This window comes from Pelodiscus sinensis, chromosome 32, assembly GCF_052426305.1.
Source record: "Pelodiscus sinensis isolate ZL-2025 chromosome 32, ASM5242630v1, whole genome shotgun sequence".
Lineage (NCBI taxonomy): Eukaryota > Metazoa > Chordata > Testudines > Trionychidae > Pelodiscus > Pelodiscus sinensis.
Window position 1 is genome coordinate 5,854,538 of NC_143083.1, and position 21,454 is coordinate 5,875,991.

The window sequence follows — 21,454 nt, forward strand, 5'->3', positions numbered from 1 at the left end:
CGGGCTCCACTGCCACAGGGATCCCAGAACAAGCTGTGCAGTCCCCGGCTGACCCCGGGCTCCAGGGCAGCTGCCCCTTTGAAACGCCAGAGGCAGTGTTTTAGAGGGGCAGCAGTGGAGCCTGGGGTCAGCTGGGGAGTCCCCAGCTGACCCTGGGCTCCACGGCTGCCCTTTGAAATGCTGTGCAGGTCTGCCCCTTTGAAGTGCCCCTCCCCCCCCTTTGCGGCCTGATAGAGGCAGCAAAGGTGGAGGGGAATGGACTAGTCCACTGGTGGACTGACTGTCTGAAAAGCATTTGCTTATCGGACAGTCGACTCGTCTTTCCCTTCCCTGCCGGGGGTCAGCTGGAGGGCCCAGCTGATGCCGGGCTCCTGACGCGCTGCCCCTTTGAGGCGCTGGGGCGGCGTTTCTAAGGGGCAGCGCAGCACGGAGCCTGCGCGAAAGCAGCATTTGCACGGGCAGGGAAGCGGAGTCTCCTTTGGGAGGTGGCCTGGGCGCATCCCACTGCTGGGGCTGATGTGCCAGCGCGTGGCTGCCCAGCGGGCGCTGGGGCTCGTTCGCCCCATTTGAGGTTTCTTTCTAATTGTGGGACTGAGCGGGGCCCTGGTCCGCAGGTTTCTCCCCCAGCCCGAGCACTCGGAAGCCCATGGGGGAGGCAGACAGGAAGGCCCGATGCCAGGCCTGTGGCGAGTTCGAGCCTCGGGCAAAGGAGGCTGAAATCCCTGCTATGGAGGGGCCTCGGGCCACCCTCAGGGCTGGCTGGTGTGAGAAGGGCGGAGAGCCAGCCCGCACCGAAGGGGCAATGCCAGGCTCCCCGCAGGTCTCCCCCTTGCAAGCCCGGCAAGAGGGCCAAGAGGTGGAGGAGAGGGCAGCGGAAACGTAAACCGGGGCCTAATTCAGCACAGCTGGCTCCAGTGCCACAAGCCACCGGCTGCTTCTTGGACACCACCACAAAACCCCATCGCCAGGCCGGAGGTGTGGGCGGTGCCGAGGTGCCTACGCCGGGGACGCAACCTCCGGTCCCAGGGCGCCAGCGCCAGGAGAGGCAGCTCCTCCGTACCGCCAGGGGGAGCAGGCTAAGTTGGTGCCTCGCCGGCCTTTCGGCATCATTCCCGGCACCGAATGGGAATCCTGCTCATCAGACATTACGGATCCCAGAGCAGGGCCCGCGGGTCTCCGTGATCCTCCGACTCTGCAATGGGATCAAGACAGGGGGCCCTGCCCTATCTCCATGCCCATTATGGGCCCTGCAGGGGTTGCAGATCACACCGAAGCACCAAGCAGCCCGCCCGCAGCCTGGCCGCGGCGCGAGACTCCCGCCAGGAGAAGAGATTCTGCCCCTTGGTCTCCAGACGCGGCCGTTTCCTTGGCGCCCCCTCGCCGTGAGCTGAACGTGGATCAGGACGCGGGAAGGCGAGTGGCTGGATCCTCGGGGTCCGACGGGAGCTGATCCCTTGGCTCGGCGGGATCCTCTCCAGGTTCCTTCTCCCGGCCCCGCCCCCACGGAGCTGCCGTGAACAAGCCGATGATGTCGGGCCTGACTGGCCCCGAACAAGGGGGGGTCCGCGGTCACAGGCCCCAAGCCCAGTAGGCCCCCTGCCTTGCTTGCCCAGCCCCAGCCCCACCCTCCTGGGGGCTGCCGTGGGGCTCCGTCCCTGGCTCCGTGCTTTAGGGGGCTGCCAGGAGACTCTGGCCTCTGCCCCGTTTGCCACAGGGCTCCAGCCCAGGTCCCGCGCTCCAGGGGCTGTTGTGGGGCTCTGGCCCCAACTCTGCACTGCCCGCAGCCCCACCTGGCCCTTCTGTCTTAGGCTCCCGGGCTCTGTGGTCCAGGAGCATCCACGGTCCTCCTCGACCACAGGAGATGCCGGGCCAGAGAGCGCTGGCTGCCGGCGGTGCAGCCTGGAGGGCCAGCGAAGGCTTGATGCAGACGGCCACCTCTTTTCTCCCTCCTCTAAAGTGGCACCTGGGCAGGCGCCCGTTCTCCAGCCCACCCCCTCCCCTTCCTCACGGGAGTGGCCGCAGGAAGGGACGGGGAGGGGGCGAAGGGCAGCTCTGCCCGTTATCCCTGTCAGCAGGGGGCGCTCAAGCCACCCACTGGGTACCACTGGGAGGAAACGTTTCCACAGGCCATGTGCTGTGGGCACCGGGAGCCGACGGGCACACACAGCCCATCTCCAGGAACAGCTGTTCCGGCTCAGGTCAGTAACCAGCTTTTCTGCAAAAACGTGTCCTCCACGGGGAGGGCTTTCCACATGGGGAACGTCATCCAACTTGGCAGCCACGCTCACCATTGGGTAAACTGAGGCATGGGCTGCCATGGTCAGGCAATGGCCTTGCCAGCAGCCCCGTAGCTGACTAGCTCTAGGGGGAGGGTTGGTAGGAATCTGGCAGCAGCCTGGTTTGCCACCATCCTCATTGGCCATGGACTGGGGTCAGACACAGTTCTCCGTGACAGGTTGTGGTGGCCCATTGGCAGATTGACCAGGGGGGCCCCTCTGCTCTGAGCCAATTCGCCTGCCTGGCGCTCCTGTCAGGGAGCAGGGTCAGGCGGTGGGGGCTTGCCCCAACCCTACTCTCCAGCATGAGTGGGAGGGGTCAAGGCAAGCCCCCGGCAGGAGCGCCCAGGGCATGGGGAGCTGCCGGTGTAAGGGGGATGGGCCCCTCCGGCTGTGGCCCAGGGCTGCACGAAGTGGGGTGTCGCCACAGGCTGTGGGAGGTGCCTAATGCAGCAGCCGGGGCCCCTGGAGTCTTGGTGCCTGTGTGGCCCGGCCAGGCTGGAAGGAACCGGCAGAGCAGACAGCCGCCGAGGGAAGGCCATGGCACAGGGACACAGCTGCTTCCAGACTGGACAGAGCGGGCACAGCGAGAGCCGCGTGGCCTGGAGCGGTGTCTGCGGCTCTCCAGCACCGGGGCAATCTCTGCTCTCCCTAGGCCCACCAGCCAACCGGGCAAGGCCCTTTCCTGCCCCTCCATCTTCTGAGCTGCCCCAAGTGGCGTGAACGCAGCTGGGCGGGGGCAGGGCGAGTGAGGCCCAGAGGCAAGAGAGGAGCAGTTGGGTGGCCGGAGCAAGGTGGCACGAGAGAGGGCAGATCAGGCCTGCCTGGCAGTGGCACTGATGCTCTTGGCAGCCCTGGGTTGCGACGGGATCTACAGCTGCACCCGGAGTTCCAGCCATAGGCCCAGCTGGTCGCAGTCTCTGCCCTGCGCAAGTCGGGCTTGGGGCTGAACTCCCTCTCCCTGGCATGGCGCTGGGGAAGCTGCCAGTCCTGGGGGAGCCCTTTGGGTGCGGGGGGCTCAGCCCCTTGCTCAGGCAGTTCCCCCACGTGGCTCTCTTGGGAGCGATGGGAGACGGTCCAGGGAGGGTGCGGAGCGATGGAGGAACGAAGCTCCGCTTGGCTCCGCCGAAGAATGTGGCAGAGGACGAATTATCCGAGGCCAGCGCATGTGGAGGGCAGGGACCCGCAGAGACTCCCGGGGCCCCAGCCTCTCGGAAGTGCCTAGAGGTTTGATTAGTGTCTCATTGAAGATTTAATCATTTGACCCATTAAAATGAGCGCCAGATGGGACCTGGCACGTTGCCAGCACACGCTGGGCTCCAGACCGCAAGACCCAGCTTGCTTTGGCTGCTTTCCCGCCCAGAACCAAGTCTAAATATGAAACTCTATTTTTGTCCATGTATGTGAAAGTGTTTCCTTTTCCCGTTTTAATGGCCCCATGTCTGCCGGCAAGGAATTCCTCCAGGGCCCTCTCAGCGGCACAGTCCGAGGCTTGGTTTGACTTTTCCCTCACTTTGCGCTGCAGACGTAGTAGTGGTGCCTGGGTTGCCTCTTGTGTAGTTATAGGCTCCAACTTAGTACGTGACTCCGGAGCCTTTTCCAGCGGCAGTGGGGCTCCCGGCATGCACAGGGAGAGGTGGGAGTCGGTCGCTCTGACCGAGAATGCACAGTACTCAAAACCAGAGAGAGAAAACCGGCTGCTCCTCAGGGTATGTCCACACGCCGACAAAACTCAAGGAACGTCCACACTGTAATTACGGTCTTCTGCAAGAAAATCGAAAGAACGGAGGGGTGGGGGTGGTTTCCAGCATTGGTGATCCTCACTCTACCAGGAAGGAGCATTTTTGCGAAAGAGTTCTTCCACAGATAGGCGTGTGTGGACGGGGAAGGGGGAATTCCTTCGGAAGAAGAGGGAAGAGGACAAAGCACAGGTGCCCTGGTGGTCCCCTCGCCCATAGCAGTCACAGCGCCCATGCGAGAGCCTCCATTCAGTCTGGATGCTCTCTGCCGAAAAGCAGATCGCTTTTTCCATGCGCTTTGGCAGCGTGGACGCGCTCTGTCGGAAAACGTCTTTTTGGAAGATCTTTTCCGAAAAAAGCTTCTTCCGAAAGACGCCTGCAGTCTAGACATAGCCTCAGAGACACAGCTCCGCGCCTTGTGCGAGCCTGCCTCTGCAGGCTGCCTGTGGCCAGACACTGCCCTGCAGAGCCCTTTGCCTGCAGGCTGCCTGTGGCCAGACACTGCCCTGCAGAGCCCTTTGCCTGCAGGCTGGCCCCCGACGCTGCAGACCTGGGTGCACGCATCAGGCACAGTTAGGGCCATCGGGAAAGCAGGCGAAAGGAGCCGCATTTATGAGGTGTTCTGCATCATCCGAGATCCAGTTCTCAAATACATGAAATGTTGTTGCATCCGCCACAGCCTTGGCGGCCCCCACATGTCCCAGGTGGTCAGGCGTGGCTTTGGGACACCCTGCCTCGGTTTCCCCTCTTTGGTTCACAGTAAACTCAAACAGTGGGGGTATGTCTACACTACAAAGTTAGTTCGAACTAACGGACGTTAGTTCGAACTAACTTTAATAGGTGCTACACTAGCGCTCCGCTAGTTCGAATTTGAATCGAACTAGCGGAGCGCTTAGTTCGAACTAGGAAAACCTCATTTTACGAGGACTAACGCCTAGTTCGAACTAGCTAGTTCGAACTAAGGGCTGTGTAGCCCTTTAGTTCGAACTAGTGGGAGGCTAGCCCTCCCCAGGTTTCCCTGGTGGCCACTCTGGCCAACACCAGGGAAACTCTATGCCCCCCTCCCGGCCCCGGACCCCTTAAAGGGGCACGGGCTGGCTACGGTGCCCGTGCCAGGTGCAAGCCTGCCAGCACCCAGCTAGCAGACCCTGCACCTGGCACGGCACAGAGCCACCCACCCGATGCCCCCCAGCCCACCCCCTCTTGCCGGGACCAGGCTGGCGGCTCCCAGGAGTTTGCCCTGGACCGCAAGAGGCGGGCACCTTCCTGGGCTAGTGCGGACATCGTGGACCTCGTCCACGATCTCCGCACTAGGCACAGGAAAGTGGCCGTCTAGGGCAGGAGAGCTGCCAGCCTGGCCACCCAGGACCAGGTGTGCATGAAAATCAGGGGGGTCCACTGAGACCCCCGACACTGAGCCCTGAGCTTACAATGGCCGTCCTGGGTCAGACCAAAGGTCCATCTAGCCCAGTAGCCTGTCTGCCAACAGCGGCCAACCCTAGGCACCCTGGAGGGGATGGACCGAAGACAGTGACCAAGCCATTTGTCTCGTGCCATCCCTCTCCAGCCTTCCACAAACTTTGGGCAGGGACACCACTCCTACCCTCTGGCTAATAGCACTCCATGGACCCAACCTCCATCACTTTATCTCACTTCCCTTTAAACTCTGTTCTAGTTGTAGCCTTCACAGCCTCCTGCAGCAAGGAGTTCCACAGGTTAACTATTTGCTTTGTCAACAACAACAACAACTTTCTCTTACTAGTTTCAAGCCTGCTACCCATTCCTTTCCTTTGGTGTCCTCTAGTCCTTCTTGATGGGAACTCAGGAAGAACTTTTCTGAATGCACCCTCTCCACCCAACCCCTGCTTTTAGAGACCTCTATCCTGTCCCCCTCCGTCTCCTCTTTTCTAAGTTGAACAGTCCCAGTCTCTGTAGCCTCTCTTCATCTGGGACCTGTTCCCAACCCCTGATCATGTTAGTTGCCCTCCCCTCTCCCAGCCTTTCTCTTCCCCTCTCCCACCTCCTTTTCCCAGTCTCCCCCAGTTTTTTTTCAATAAAGACAGAGTCAATGTTGGAAGAAACGTTATCTTTATTTTGTACATCAATAAGAAGGGGGGCTAAGGAAGGGTAAGTGGAAGGAGGTGAGGGAGGAATGGGGTACGAGCCCCCGATGGGGAGGACTGGGCTGGCTCTGCGGGCTTCTGGGGGTGGAAGCTCTCCTGCAGCCCCCCAATTACTCCCTCTCCCCAGATGGCAGCCTGCGGCAAGTGCAGCTGGGCTGATGGCCGAGTGGTGTGATGTGCCCAGTGTGGGCACTCAGGGCACTCCAAGCCAGAACTTCTTTGCAAGCGGGGCACCCCTTAGAACTGTGTGTCCGGGGTGGGGGTCGGGACCCTTTAAGCGCAGCCCTCGGCTAGCCTGAGACAGCATCTCCATGCTCTAAGTCCTCCTTTTATGCCCTGCCAGCACTGCTTCCGGCCATCCTTAAGCCCTGTTCAGAGTCCACTCAATGTGGACTTGCTAGTTCGAACTAGCAAAACGCTAGTTCGAACTAGTTTTTAGTTCTAGACGCGTTAGTTCGAACTAGCTTAGTTCGAATTAACTAATTCGAACTAAGTTAGTTCGAACTAGCGCTGTAGTGTAGACATACCCTGGGTTTCACAAGTCCCGTCGCAGCCATTACCAGAACGCTCCCAAGCAGACGCAAATCGTTCCCCAGCCGCTCGCGGGGCTGCATCGTGGCCCAGGGGTCTCGGATCTGGCCCTGCAAGGTTTGCGGGAGCAGCCACATTCCCGCGCTTGTGAAACCCAACCCGGGGTGAGGCTCCACCCGTCCATCCCGTGGGGGGCCCTGGAGGCTGCTCTGTCTCCAGCTGCCCCTGAGGCTGCTGCTCCGGCCCGAGCCCCCACCACCTCCAGATCCAGAGTGGCCTCTGGGGCTGTCGCTGCCCCGGGATTGCTTCCTTGGTGCTCCCTGGCCTCAGGGCCACCCTGGCCAGCTACTGTAGGGGGATGGTGTGTGTGAGGGGGGGGGTCGGCTGCATTGGCTGCTGTGCCCTGGGCTCCGTCAGAGGTTTAATGCGGGAGTTTTCCCTCTGGCTCGAGAGGTCTTTGCAGGAAGGGCTGGAACATTTGCATGGAGCGTGGCTCCCCGCTGGAGCGAAAGGCCCTTCGTGCTTTAGAAGGGAGTTTCTTGCTGGAGCCCGGTTGTGCTAAGATCCCCGCCCAGGGCTCGGGGGAGCAGCAGCCCCCCCACTTGGCTGGGCGCAGGGGAATGGCCCTGCTGTTGCTGTAGCGTCGACGTGGTGAAGAGCCACTAAATGGCCTTGGGCCCTTGGGCAGTTACCCAGGAGCATGAACCCTGCGGCCGGCTCTCCTTGTGCGCTGCTGGCCAGGAGGCTCTGGGCACAGCACCTGGCACGGGAGGCTCTGTCATTTCTCGGCTTCCGGGGAGTCTGGAGCCGATTTCCTGTGCGAGCCAGGAGCTCACTCCTGAGCAGCGATTCTCGACACCCCGCGTGCTGGGGCTGCAAACACCTGTCACTAGCCAAGGGGACAGGCCGCGGGGGAGCTCGGCTGCTCTGGGGAAGCCGAGGCAGCAGGCAGGGACTTGGAAGCGCAAACCCTCCTGGAAAGTGCTCAAGGGAAATGCAGTGTCCAGAGCATCCGTCCCCTCCCCCTGCAGAGCCCCGGGGCCGTGCATCGCAGGAGAGGCAGGGAACCTGGCTGATTAGCAGGGCGAGAGCCTGGGCCAGCCAGCACCGAGCGCCTGGGGCGTGTGCTCAGTCCCCAGTAATACTCTGGGGGGGCGTCGGCCGAAGGGTGGAGTAGGAAGCAGCCAGCCCGAGGTGCTTCCCAGGCCACGCCGGGCCTCCTCCTGCCAGTCCTTCGGTGCCGTCCCCCTCTGGCGGCAAGTCCAAGGGCCCGGCCAGGAGTCCCAGGCGAATCGCTGGGCCCCGGGGCTCTGCCTCTGTTGCCCTCCCCTCCCCGGCAGGCCTTTGGCAGAGAGCAGACCTCGCAGCCGCGCTGAGCTAGGCCGCTCCAGGGGGGAGGCGTTAGAAATGGCGGCCGAGGCCCCGGTCCAGTCAGAGCCCTCGGGCCTGTGACGGGGTCAGGGCCGAGCTGTGGGTGGTGCTGCCTGGAGCCCGGGAGAGCAGGCCCTGTTTGCGGGGGCACCAGGCCTGGGTCTCCTTCTAACCTCCCGGCCTTTGGCTCCTCCTCAGACTATCGCACCGGCCCCTGCTTCAGCCAAGTCAACAACCAGATGTGCCAGGGCCAGCTCAGCGGCATCGTCTGCACCAAGACCATGTGCTGCGCCACCATTGGCCGGGCCTGGGGCCACCCCTGTGAGATGTGCCCGGCCCAGCCCCACCCCTGCCGCCGGGGCTTCATCCCCAACGTGCGCACCGGGGCCTGCCAAGGTGAGTGCCGGGAACGGCGCGGACGGGCTCCCGCCAGGCCCGGGCTGGAAACGCCTCCTGGAAAGGAGCCGGGGGCAGGGCCGGAGCCCCGGATGCTGCTCTAAGTACATCCAAGCAGCCAGGCTGGGTCAGACCACGGCCCATCCAGCCCAGCGTCCTGTCGGCCGGCACTGGCCCTGCCGGGCACCCCAGAGGGAGTGAACAGAACCGGGAATTGTCTAGTGATCCCTGTCTAGTGTATCTAGCTCTTTTTTGGACCCTGGTCTTGACCACATCCTCTGGCAAGGAGTTCCACAGGTTGACTGTGCGCTGCTCTGATCCAGAACTAAGCCAAAATCAAAAAGTTGAAATTCTCACAAGCCCACATTTCAACCAGCTCTAAATGGAACCCCCATGGGGAGCGTGGCCCGTTCCCTGCGCTGGGGGGCAGATGCCTGCACCGGCCCTGTGAACTTGCCAAACTGGGCTACGAGTAGCCCGATGCTGCATGACGGGCTCCTTGGCACTGCTGGTAATGATCACAAGGATCCCCAGGCAGGAGAGGCTTGGAACCACGGTGCAGGGGGGCAGAGCGTAGCCCCTCGGGAGCCCAGTGCCCCCTTGCAGCCTAGGAGAGGAAGCGAACATGCTCCTGTTCTCCCTGCCCCCTTTGGCTCCTGGCTCCTGGGCCATGCGGCCTCCTTGCTCGCTGCCTGACCCCTTGTCCTCCCTGCAGACGTGGACGAATGCCAGGCCATCCCCGGCCTCTGCCAGGGTGGGAACTGCATCAACACCGTGGGCTCCTACGAGTGCAAGTGTCCCGCGGGGCACAGGCAGAGTGAGACCAGCCACAAGTGTGACGGTAAGGCGAGGCGCCGGGGCCAGGTTGCTCATGAGGAAGAACTTCCCATGCGCCCGGGTGGGGAAGCACTGGGGGGGGTCTCCCCCGCTGGAGATACTGACGGGCGGTTAGACAGACAGTTGGGGGATCTGGACGGCGCTTGGTCCTGCCGTGGGGCAGGGACGGGACCTGATGCCTCTCAAGGGCCCTTCCAGTGCGAGTGCTTTAGGAAGTCCCAGCGCCTCTCCTGGGAAGCAGCTCTGTGTCTCTCCTCACCAACCCCCTCCGAGCTGCGCTGAGGGGCCGGCAGACGCCTCCTGCTGTCGGTGAACGCCCCCGTCTCGGGGGGCTAGCCGCGCTCCGAAGGGCAGAGAAGCGAGGCTCAGTCACGGAGCTCTGAGGCAGCAGGAGGGAGCCCTCTGAGCAGAGACGCTGAGGCGCCAGGAGAGCAGGAGTCAGCCGGACGCTCACGAGGGCCCTGCCGTGGAGGTGTCACCTCACCCTGCAGGCACGTGGCCGGCGCCCACGAGAAGGGTCCCCAAGCGGCCAGGCAAGCTCCGGGCTGCTCCGGGCAGGGTTTGGACTGCACATTTGGAAGGCTGAAGGGCCCGGAGGGTCAGCGGGGAGACCGATCTCACTCCGGCTGTGGCTGCATGCCCTGGAAGGGGCGCGAGGGGCCTGGTGGGGAGGCTGCACAGCCCTACGGAGGAGCCCCTGGGCCCTCCACGGGCAGGCTCTTCCCCTCGCGGCTGGATGAAAAGGGCCATTGGGAGGCTGGGGGCCAATGGCTTGGACCCCGCCCATGCTGGTAGCCACCCTGTCCAGAAGCCATCGCTGTGGTATGAGGCAGGTGGGCCAGGCAGGTGAGTGGCTACTCAGGCCTCTTCCTTCCCAAAGCCGCTGGTTGGCTTCTTGTTTGTCAGGCAAGGCTGGGGCGGCGAGGCCGTGCAGCCTGAGCCCTTCCCCCGCCGGGGTCCTGCCAGGGCAGCGTGAAGGGCACTCACTCTGCACTGCTCCGGGCGGCTGCTCTCCAGGGCCTACGCTCAGCTGGAGAGGCGCCCGAGCCCTGGGAAGCGTGCCGTGAGAACTGCGCCCCGGGATGGAGCGGGTCCTTGTTCAGAGGAGAGGCCCTGGGGCTGTGGCCGCTGGGGGAGGCCAGGGAAACCCTGAACGCTGCTCTGGGGGCAGACAGGAGGGAAATGACCTCCCAGCAGCCCCCACGGGCCGGTGGCCTCCCCGGTGCGGGGGGAGCTTCTGCAGCGCTGCTCCCATCCGGGCTGTGTTGGAACCGCACGTCACTATGGCGACCATCGGCGGCGGGAAATGGGGGGCACAAAGGAGGCAAAAGCTCCTCTCCTCCGGCCCCCTGCCTGCCCCAAGGGCAGGAGCAGAGCAGCTGCGAGCGGGGGAGCTAGGGCAGCCAGGCCCCTGGGGCGTGCCCCTGGCAGACCCAGCTCTGTGACGCCAGGTAAATGTAGAGTGACCCTCCTGAGCACTGCGGGGCCCACGGGGCAGGCTGAACCGAGGGGAGGGTGCCTCGCCCGTCGGCAGCAAAGCGAGGTGGTTCCCCCCGCCGGCTGCAGGGAGGTGCCTCCCCTGTCTCCGCTTGCAGCTGGCAAAGCCTCGTCCACCATCGCCGCAGCCCCGCTCTCCAGGGGCAGCAGGCGTAACTCACAGCCGCAGGCCCGGCGAGCAGTCTCCATCCCCTGTAGAGCTGCCTCCCTCAGCTCCTGGGAAGGGTCTTTCCAGCAGCTCCAGCTGTGCAGAGGAAGGGCGGGGGAGAGTCACAAGTTCTGTGCTCCGGGTGCAGCTGGGGTCGGTCCGGGGGGGAGGGGTACCCCTTTCGTGGGGTTCCCATCGGTTACAAGGGAGGTGCTTTGTGGACAGACCGGAACCACGATTTCGAATGGCCCGAGTGGCTCTGGGACCGGAGGGTCCATTTCCCTTCGCAGCGAGGGGTGTGACGAAGCCACGTCCGTCGGGGAGGAAAGGGGGATGTTGCCCCCTTCTGAAAGCCCCCCCTCCAGCTGCTGTCTGCGGCGTGAGCCGCTGCTAACAGCCAGCCTGGGGCGCAAGGCCCAGTTCTGGGGGTGCAAGGAGCGAGCCCCGCGGGCAGCAGTTGGGCGCGGTTCTTGTGGTGCAGCAGAGCTATTCACCGTCGCCTGGCTGCTTCTCCTCGCATGCGTGCCGGAGCCCCGGGCACACACCACTGGGAGGGGGGCTCTCCCCCAGGCTCCCCGAAATGCCAGAGAGCTGGCTGGGGAGCTCTGCGAACATCAGGCCGGCGCAAAGGGCACCGGGCGAAAGCTGCCCTGCCCGTGGCTATTGAACCTCCCTCCCTCGGACCCTGCTGGCCTCAGACCTGCGTCCTGGGCCATTTTGGCGAGCAAATGGGCTGGTTCCGCCCCGCGCCAGGAGCCCGGGTCAGAGCGGAGGAATGTGCTGGAAGCCAGAGGGCTGTCGGCAATCACAGACCCCCAGGCGGCTGGCCATTAATAGCAAGGTAAGGGAGGGGCCGGGCATGCTGACGTCCTGCCGTGGCAGGCCAGCAGGGTGAGTGGCTGGGGCCATGGCTGGGGCTCCAGGGCACCCAGAACCCGGTGAGTCGCCACAGGCCTGTTGTGCAAGGGGGGAGCGCGGCCCCCACACCGGCCCTGACTCCCCCGCCGGGGCTTTGTCAGGCTGGGTATGTCTGCACTACAGCGCTAATTCGAACTGACACATCCAGACTAAACAACTAGTTTGAATTAGCGTTTTGCTAATTCGAACTAGCATGTCCACACAGAGTGGACCCTGACGCAGGGCTAAGGATGGCCGGAAGCAGTGCCGGCAGGGCATCAGAGGAGGACTTAGAGCGTGGAGATGCTGTCTCAGGCTAGCCGAGGGCTGTGCTTAAAGGGACCCGACCCCCACCCCGGACAGACAGTTCTCAGGGTTCCCCGCTTGCAAACCAGTCCTGGCTTGGAGTGCCCGGAGTACCCACACGCGGAACATCACAGCACTCGGCCATCAGACCAGCTGCACTTGCCACAGGCTGCCATCCGGGGGGAGGGGATAATTGGGGGGCTGCAGGAGAGCTTCCACCCCCAGAAGCCCGCAGAGCCAGCCCAGTCCTCCCCATCGGGGGCTTGTACCCCATTCCTCCCTCACCTCCTTCCACTTACCCTTCCCTAGCCCCCCTTCCTGATGTACAAAATAAAGAAAACATGTGTTTAAAAATAGAATCTTTAATGAACAAAACTGGGGGAGACTGGGAAAAGGAGGTGGGAGAGGGGAAGAGAGAGGCTGGGAGAGGGGAGGACAACTAAAATGATCAGGGGTTTGGAACAGGTCCCATATGAAGAGAGGCTAAAGAGACTGGGACTTTTCAGCTTAGAGAAGAGGAGACGGAGGGAGGATGTGATAGAGGTCTATAAAAGCAAGAGTGGTGTGGAGAGGGTGCATAAAGAAAAGTTCTCCATGAGTTCCCATAATAGAAGGACTAGAGGACACCAAAGGAAAGGAATGGGTAGCAGGCTTCAAACTAGTAACAGAAAGTTATTCTTCACAAAGCAAAGAGTCAACCTGTGGAACTCCTTGCTGCAGGAGGCTGTGAAGGCTAGAACTAGAACAGAGTTTAAAGAGAAGTTAGATCAAGTCATGGAGGTTGGGTCCATGGAGTGCTATTAGCCAGGGGGTAGGAGTGGTGTCCCTGCCCAAAGTTTGTGGAAGGCTGGAGATGGATGGCACGAGACAAATGGCTTGGTCACTGTCTTCGGTCCATCCCCTCCAGGGTCCCTAGGGTTGGCTGCTGTCGGCAGACAGGCTAGTGGGCTAGATGGACCTTTGGTCTGACCCAATACGGCCATTCTAAGCTCAGGGCTCAGGGTCGGGGGTCTCAGTGGACCCCCTTGATTTTCATGCAAACCTGCTCCTGGGTGGCCAGGCTGGCAGCTCTCCTGCCTAGCCGGCCACTTTCCTGTGCCTAGTGTGGAGTTCATAGATGAGGTCCACGATGTCTGCACTAGACCAGGCGGGTGCCCGCCTCTTGCAGTCCTGGCCAGGCTCCCGAGAGCCGCCAGCCTGGTCCCGGGAAGAGGGGGTGGGCTGGGGGGCATCGGGTGGCTGGCTCATGGCGTGCCAGGTGCAGGGTCTGCCGGCTGGGTGCTGGCAGGCTTGCACCTGGCACGGGCACCGTAGCCAGCCCGTGCCCCTTTAAAGGGTCCGGGGCCGGGAGGGGGGCATAGAGTTTCCCTGGTGGTGCCCAGAGTGGCCACCAGGGCAAGCTGGGGAAGGCTAGCCTCCCACTAGCTCAAATTAAGTGGCTACACACCCCTTAATTCGAACTAGTAAGTTCGAACTAGGCTTAATCCTCGTGGAATGAGGATTACCTAGTTCGAACTAAGCGCTCTGCTAGTTCAAATTAAGTTTGAACTAAGCGGCGCGCTAGTGTAGCGCCTATGAAAGTTAATTCGAACTAACGTTTGTTAGTTCGAATTAACTTTGTAGTGTAGACAGACCCGCTGGGACTTCCCACCCCCGCCCGAGTTGGGTCGGTCCCGCTTGGAGCAGGGGGTTGGACTCGAATACCCCGAGGTCTCTTCGCACCTTGTGATTCGCTGGGTCTGGGAAAGGGGCGGGCTGTCCCACCATCTGCCCCTCCCTGCGGGGTGGAGTCAGGCGCAGGGACAGCGAGCGCGGCCCCTGCCCCGGACCCAAGAACCCTCTGACCTAGAGAGAGCGGCTCCGAGTTCTAGCACGTCTGTCCTAGGGCCAGGGCTGAGGGGCTGTGTTCAGAGATGTACAGGGCAGGGGCAGGCTGTCGGTGAGGGCAGGGGCAGAGGCAAGCTGTCGGCGGGGGCAGGGGCAGGGGCAGGCTGTCGGCGAGGGCAGGGGCAGGCTGTCGGCGAGGGCAGGGGCAGGCTGTCGGCAGGGGCAGGGGCAGGCTTTCGGCGGGGACAGGGGCAGGCTGTCGGCGGGGGCAGGGGCAGGCTTTCGGCGGGGGCAGGGGGGCAGGGGCAGGCTGTCGGCGGGGGCAGGGGGGCAGAGGCAGGGGCAGGCTGTCGGCGGGGGCAGGGGGGCAGAGGCAGGGGCAGGCTGTCGGCGCGGGCGGGGGGGTAGGGGCAGGCTGTCTGCAGGAGTAGGGGGGCAGGGGCAGGCTGTCGGCGCGGGCCGGGGGGTAGGGGCAGGCTTTCGGCGGGGGCAGGGGGGCAGGGACAGGCTGTCGGCGGGGGCAGGGACAGGCTGTCGGCGGGGGCAGGGGCAGGCTGTCGGCAGGGGTAGGGGGGCAGGGGCAGGCTGTCGGCGGGGGTAGGGGCAGGCTGTCGGCGGGGACAGGGGCAGGCTGTCGGCGGGGACAGGGGCAGGCTGTCGGCGGGGGCAGGGGCAGGCTGTCGGTGGGGGCAGGGGCAGGCTTTCGGCGGGGGTAGGGGAGCAGGGGCAGGCTGTCGGCGGGGGCAGGGGCAGGCTGTCGGCGGAGGTAGGGGGGCAGGGGCAGGCTGTCGGCGGGGGCAGGGGCAGGCTGTCGGCGGAGGTAGGGGGGCAGGGGCAGGCTGTCGGCGGGGGCAGGGGCAGGCTGTCGGCGGGGGTAGGGGCAGGCTGTTGGCGGAGGTAGGGGGGCAGGGGCAGGCTGTCGGCGGGGGCAGGAGCAGGCTGTCGGCGGGGACAGGGGCAGGCTGTCGGCGGGGGCAGGGGCAGGCTTTCGGCGGGGGCAGGGGCAGGCTGTCGGCGGGGGCAGGGGCAGGCTTTCGGCGGGGACAGGGGCAGGCTGTCGGTGGGGGTAGGGGCAGGCTGTCGGTGGGGGTAGGGGCAGGCTGTTGGCGGGGGCAGGGGCAGGCTGTCGGCGGGGACAGGGGCAGGCTGTCGGCGGGGGCAGGGGCAGGCTTTCGGCGGGGGCAGGGGCAGGCTGTCGGCGGGGGCAGGGGCAGGCTTTCGGCGGGGACAGGGGCAGGCTGTCGGCGGGGGCAGGGGCAGGCTTTCGGCGGGGGCAGGGGCAGGCTGTCGGTGGGGGTAGGGGCAGGCTGTCGGCGGGGGCAGGGGCAGGCTTTCGGCGGGGGCAGGGGCAGGCTGTCGGTGGGGGTAGGGGCAGGCTGTCGGCGGAGGTAGGGGCAGGCTGTCGGCGGGGGCAGGGGCAGGCTTTCGGCGGGGGCAGGGGCAGGCTTTCGGCGGGGGCAGGGGCAGGCTGTCGGCGGGGGCAGGGGCAGGCTTTCGGCGGGGGCAGGGGCAGGCTGTCGGTGGGGGTAGGGGCAGGCTGTTGGCGGGGGCAGGGGCAGGCTGTCGGCGGGGGCAGGGGCAGGCTTTCGGCGGGGGCAGGGGCAGGCTGTCGGCGGGGGCAGGGGCAGGCTTTCGGCGGGGGCAGGGGCAGGCTGTCGGTGGGGGTAGGGGCAGGCTGTCGGCGGGGGCGGGGGCTGGCCAGCCGTGTTGGCCTGGGGGGATTGGACCATGTAGAATCAGGTCCTGGCCTTGGAGCACAGAGCCGGGCGCAGCGGGCGGGGGAGGGCGGAAGGGCAGGGCAGAGCAGGCTGGTTGGTTGCTCCGGCGCCTTCCGCTGCGCTGAGTGTGGGCGGGGGCTTCCCAGCAATTGACGATTGGTCCCTTTGGAGGGTTTCTCACCCCGGGAGCAACTGGGGATCTCCAGGCTCCTCCCTGTCCCCAGGCGTCGCCTGGCCTGTGTTTTGTGCACCCTCCCGGCACGAAGGGCTGGCAGACGTCCGGTCCAGCCCCTGGTCCAAGCATGTGCCAGTTGCACCGAGGGCCGAATTGGGTCTCCGTTACTTGGCGGCATTTGCCACTGATCTGGTGGGGACATTTGCTTGGACCAGGGGCTGGACCGGACGGTCTCCTGAGGTCTCTTCCAACCCTAATCACCGATTCTCTGATTCTCAGGCCCTTGTGTTCCCAGGAGAAGGCAGGAGGTGAGACAGGGCAGCTTCCATGGCCCTTCCATGCTGCACGGCCTTCAGGCCAAAGCAGTCTCTGTTGGCATCGTCAGTCAGGGCGTGGGGCCGGAAGGCTGAGAAGCACAGCGAAGCCGCTGAACATCAGCTGTTCCCCGGGTGGCTCTGCCCGGCTGAGCGGGAGCTCCTGGGGTACGTCTAGACTACCGTGTTTTGTCGACGGAAGTTTTGTCGACAGATACTGTCTACAAAACTTCCGTCAACAAAGAGCGTCCAGACACATTGAGTTCTGTCGACAAAGCAAGCTGCTTTGTCGACAGAACTCCGTAGTCTGGATGCAATGTTACAGGCAATAACACCTTCTGTCGACAGAGGGCGTTATGCCTCGTAAAATGAGGTTTACCAGCGTCGACAAAACTGCTGAGTTCTGTCGACGTTCTGTCGACAGAACTCAGCAGTAGTGTAGACGCTGGTATAGTTTTGTCGACAAAACTAGGTAGTCTAGACACACCCCTGGTGCTGTGGGGCAGCCCAAGGTTTCTGCCGGCCGTCAGCCAGGAAATCCCCGACTAGCCTCTCTCCTGGCCTTCCTCTGGTCCGCTCTCAGGCGAGCCGTACTGACGGGCCATGCAGCACGAGGGGGATGGGGAGTAAAGGGGCCGTCCCTACGAACGCGCCAGCTCAAGAAAACCAACCGGACGGGTGGCAGAGCCAGGCCCCGAGTGCAGGTGGCAGCTGGAATCCCAGGGCTGACCGTGGGGCAGGTCAGGAGAGGCTGGTGCCAGTCGTCCCTGCTGCAGAGCTAACCCAGTGGCCTCTTCTTTTCCAGATGTGGACGAGTGCGCCGCGCTCTCCGGAGTGTGCGACGGCGGCGAGTGCACCAACACGGCAGGCAGCTACGTGTGCACGTGCCCGCGCGGCTTCATGACCAGCCCCGACGGCGCCCGCTGCATGGGTGAGCGGGCGGGGCCTGCAGCTCAGCGCTGGGGTGCTGTGGGAACCTCTCGATTACGTTCAGAAGGCCGAGCGCTAGCGCCAGCTGGAAGACGTGTTGCAGTGGCGCGGGACCCTGGCTACGCAACAGTGGCACATGCAGCCACCCATCCCACCTGCCCAGCCAGTGGCACATACGTGGCTGCCAGTCGCGCACCAGCTCGTGGGACCCACTGGCCTGTGGGCAGGCAGGGAGCTGGCCCTGGCCAGGGGTGTCCACGCCATAGGGAGTGCTTGCCTTGTCCCCCCAGCAGTGCCAGACCCCCCAGGGAAGTGCCCCACACAACGGGCCAGCCCCAAAGAGGAGCCAGACGTGACACTTGCCGTTCCCCAGGTGCATTCCTGCCACAGAACTTCACGTCCTGTGCAGCTGCATTCCCTCCCCGGGCAGATTTCTGGGCACCAAATAACTCCTGGGGCGTCTGGACCCCCCCCCCCCCCCGCTACCTCTTCCCTCCCCCGTCCGCATGCAGAGCTCACGCGTGCACGGCCAGTGCCAGCGTGTGCCACTCCCTTGGAGCTCTGAGCACCAGGTGTTTAGGCAAACGGGTGCCGTGTGTGAGCGGAGGGGACGGACTGGGACAGACAGGCAGACAGTCCGCGAGTCGTGTAAGGCAACGGGAGCCGCTAGCGTTTGGGGTGGAATCGAGATTTGGGTTTCTTGGGGGGTCGATCAGGTTGCCCCGGGCCCTGTCTCACATCCCATTAATTCTAGTTGGTTGAACTCAGTCCCCCAGCGGCGTGCGCTAGAGGCCGCACGACCGTTTCCTGGTAGCCGTCCCGAGTGCTTTTTAGCGGGGCTGGGAGGGAGACAGGTCTTACCCGGACGTAAATCGGGCGAGATTCTGGCCGAGGTGATTCACAATCAGCTCATGTCCCGGGGATCGGAACTGCTCGCTGGAGCTGCTTTACTTAGACAATGTCTCCCGCGGTACAAACGGTTTTTGAATTGCCTTTGCTGGGCTGATCCTGTTTGGAGTGAACGGGGATGGATGGTTTTTCTAATTCTTGAGGGCAGGAGTTATTAATCATCCAAGGCATAGCTGCTCCCTGTGCCCCTTTTACAGCATAACTGATGAATTCAGGGAGATTTTCCGACACTTAGGTCCTGTCCCACATCCAACTCCCAGGGTCTGGAGTGAATCCTGGTTGTTGAACAGATGGAAATTCTGTCCTGACCCGTGTAAATAGAGGATGGTCCATTTCTCTCCGGAACAGACAATAGTTTCCTGGATAAACACATCAGCTCTCCAATTACCGCGTCGCTGTAGGGCGGCTTCCTGGACAGGAGATGAAGTGCGTAATCTGTCTCCCAGCGCTGGAAGTTCATTCACCCTGAGCCCAGCAAAGCCGCCGGGGTTTGAAATGAAGACAAATGAGGCAGAGCTGGGGTCACTGTTGGGGGCATGGAAACGACACAGTCGAGTTCACTGCGGGAGAGCCTGGGAAATGCTACTGAGCTCACTTCATTTCCTCGGGTTTAGAGCCACAGAACCTGGACAAAGAATCCCAGGGTATGTCTACACTACCCCCCTAGTTCGAACTAGGGGGGGTAATGTAGTCATACGGCGTTGCAAATGAAGCCCGGGATTTGAATTTCCCAGGCTTCATTTGCATAAAGCCGGCTGGCGCCATTTTTAAATGCCGGCTAGGTTGGACCCCGTGCCGTGTGTAGCCTGTTCCACGAGGCGTACAGCTAGTTCGGATAGGAAGCCTTATCCGAACTAGCTAGTCTGTGCCGCGTGTAGCTGCGCGGCACGGGGTCCGACCTAGCCGGCATTTAAAAATGGCGCCGGCCGGCTTTATGCAAATGAAGCCCGGGAAATTCAAATCCCGGGCTTCATTTGCAACTCCGTATGACAACATTACCCCCGCTAGTTCGAACTAGGGGGGTAGTGTAGACATACCCCTAGAACCCCAGGGCGGCAGAGACCTCAGGAGGCACTGAGTCCAGCCCCCAGCCCAAGGCAGGACCAACCCAACTCAATCAGCCCAGCCAGGGCTTGGTCAGGCTGGGACTTAAACACCTCTAGGGATGTAGATTCCACCCCCTCCCTAGGGAACCCAGCCCAGCGCTTCCCACCTGCCTGGGGAAATCGTTTTCCCTAATATCCAACCTAGCCCTCCCCCGCTGCATCTTGAGCCCATTGCTCCTTGTTCTGCCACCTGCCCCCACTGAGAACAGCCTCTCTCCAGCCTCTTGGGAACCCCCCTTCAGGGAGCTGCAGGCTGCTCTCAAATCCCCTCTCAACGTTCTCTTCTGCAGTCTAAATAGCCCAAATCCCTCAGCCTTGCCTTGTAGGTCATGTGCTCCAGCCCCCTCAGCATTCGTGTTTTCCTCTGCTGGACTCTCTCCAATGCGTCCACATCCTTTCTGTAGTGGGGGGCCCAGCGCCGGACACAGCACTCCAGCTATGGCTTCACCAGAGCCGAATAAAGGGGAATAATCACTTCTCTGGATCTGCTGGCAACGCTCCTCTGAATGCAGCCCAAACTGCCGTGAGCCTTCCCCATTCACCTCCCATGGTGTTCTTGCTGCTATCAGAAGTGTAGCCTTGTTGTCACCCTGTACAGGGCGACGTCTGAGTCACAGCAAAGCAACCATTATGGAAAGTACCCTGGAATCGCCTTGCAAGAGGGGCCAACAGGTTCTGAGGAGAATGAAATTCCTTTCTGCCTTAGCTCCCACGTGTGGCCTGTGCGTGTCCGTGCGTGTCCGTGTGTTGCATGCTTTCTAGATGAGATGTATAGACATGCCCTGCCTTTCCCACTTGTCAGACGCTTCATGAAATGCTGCACAAATAGAGCCAGGATCCCCCAGGGTTAAAAATAGCGTCAGGCTTAATTGGGTCTGGTGGCTTGTGACTGGATCGAGCCATTTCCTTGACTGACAGGCCCTGGGACAGACAGTATTTTTTCTGGCAACTTCTGCAGACGCCCGTGTGGGGTCCTTCTCGCATTCCAGACGGGAAAGCTCTGTTTATTTGATTTGGAGAGTTTCATTCATTCGGCAGCGTGTGGGAAGATGGGGCCCCGGGGCCGGCGTCAGCGAGAGTTTGCGAGGATGGATAGATAACGTGGCCCCCATGAAAGAGTCCCATGGATCCAGAGTCAAGCGCGAGTGTCTGAGACCCCGCTCCGACTTCTGCCGCGATTTGCCAGCGCTCCGAGCGGGAACTGGCTGTAGTATTTCGTGCCCACTGAGCAAAACTGCTGGGTACACGGGAGCCTTTTCAATCACAGAGGCTCCTTCTGCCCTTGGGATCTGGGACTCTTGGCTGCTGAGGGCTGGGTATCTGCAGTGGGGGTTCTGTTTTTCACGAAGGTAAATCGTTTTCAGGCAGGATTTAAATGCGCTGCTGCAGGCAGCAGTGTTGCGCTAGGCAGGGCAGCCAGGGTGAGGGCGGCTCGGCTTTCTCCGTTGTCTTGCCTGGGCAAGGCGAGGTGGCTAGGGTCGCCAGGTGTCCCGTTTTGAACCTCACAGTCCAGTATTTGAGCTTTGTGTTCGGGAAACAAATTGAGGAAAAAGAAATGAGCTAATAGAACTGTCGGGTGTTTTCTAATAAGCCGGAATGTCGATTGTGATGGAATGTCACGTGTGTCCGGCATTTTTGCTGAAACCATCTGGCAACCCGAGAGGCGGCGGCGAGCGAGCAGCCGCTGTCCTTTGGAAAGGCCGTGCGACACTGGCTGTGAAGGGGAGCGGCCGCTCGGCTGTGTTAGATGGAAGAATCCAGTTCCCTCTGTGGCCACAAGGAACACAGCACAGGTTGGACCTCCCTGGTCCGGCAGCCTCAGGACCTGACTGGTCCCAGGTGAGGGATTTTGCCGGACCAGGGGAGGTCGTTTCTGACCCCCCCCCCTCCTGCTGCTGGCCACACCCCCTGCCTGGTCTCCCCTCTCCAGGCAACCCAGCCGTGTCGTGCACCGGGCTCCTCCCCACCCACAGCACAGCTGAGCCGTGTATCAGCTCCCGCCTCCTGCTGCCCAGCCGAGCCATGCGCCGGTTATGCCGGGGCCTTGCCCCCAGGGCTGGGACGCGCTGATCCTGGAACCGAACCACGGCTGTTGCGAGACCAGAGTTCCGGTTTCTAGAGGTTCAACGTGTCACACAATTCTCTGGGGCGCTGTGGCTCACCAACATTCCGCTTCGAGGGTCTCTTGCCAGTGCCTCCAGAACTCTTCTGCCGGCCCGTGTGTGCTGCAAACAGACTTTCCAAAGAACAGTTTTCAAACTAATCTCTCCTTGGGGGGCACTTGGGACGTGGCCGTGCTCTGATCTCCCCCTGCGTTCAGAGGCAGCTCTGTAGTTCGTTGGCTGGCGCTAGGG

At 62.7% G+C, this 21,454-nt stretch overlaps 1 protein-coding gene across 1 annotated transcript in view; it reads left to right on the forward strand.

Annotated features, from left to right (window-relative positions):
- The window catches only part of FBN3 (fibrillin 3), a 175,344-nt gene that overhangs the window by 56,609 nt on the left and 97,281 nt on the right, over nt 1–21,454 (forward strand). Inside the window, exons 7-9 of the mRNA XM_075903143.2 lie at nt 8,239–8,436; nt 9,152–9,277; nt 16,961–17,086. Of these exons, the coding sequence (XP_075759258.2) occupies nt 8,239–8,436; nt 9,152–9,277; nt 16,961–17,086 (450 nt within the window). The remainder of the gene's footprint in view (nt 1–8,238; nt 8,437–9,151; nt 9,278–16,960; nt 17,087–21,454) is intronic.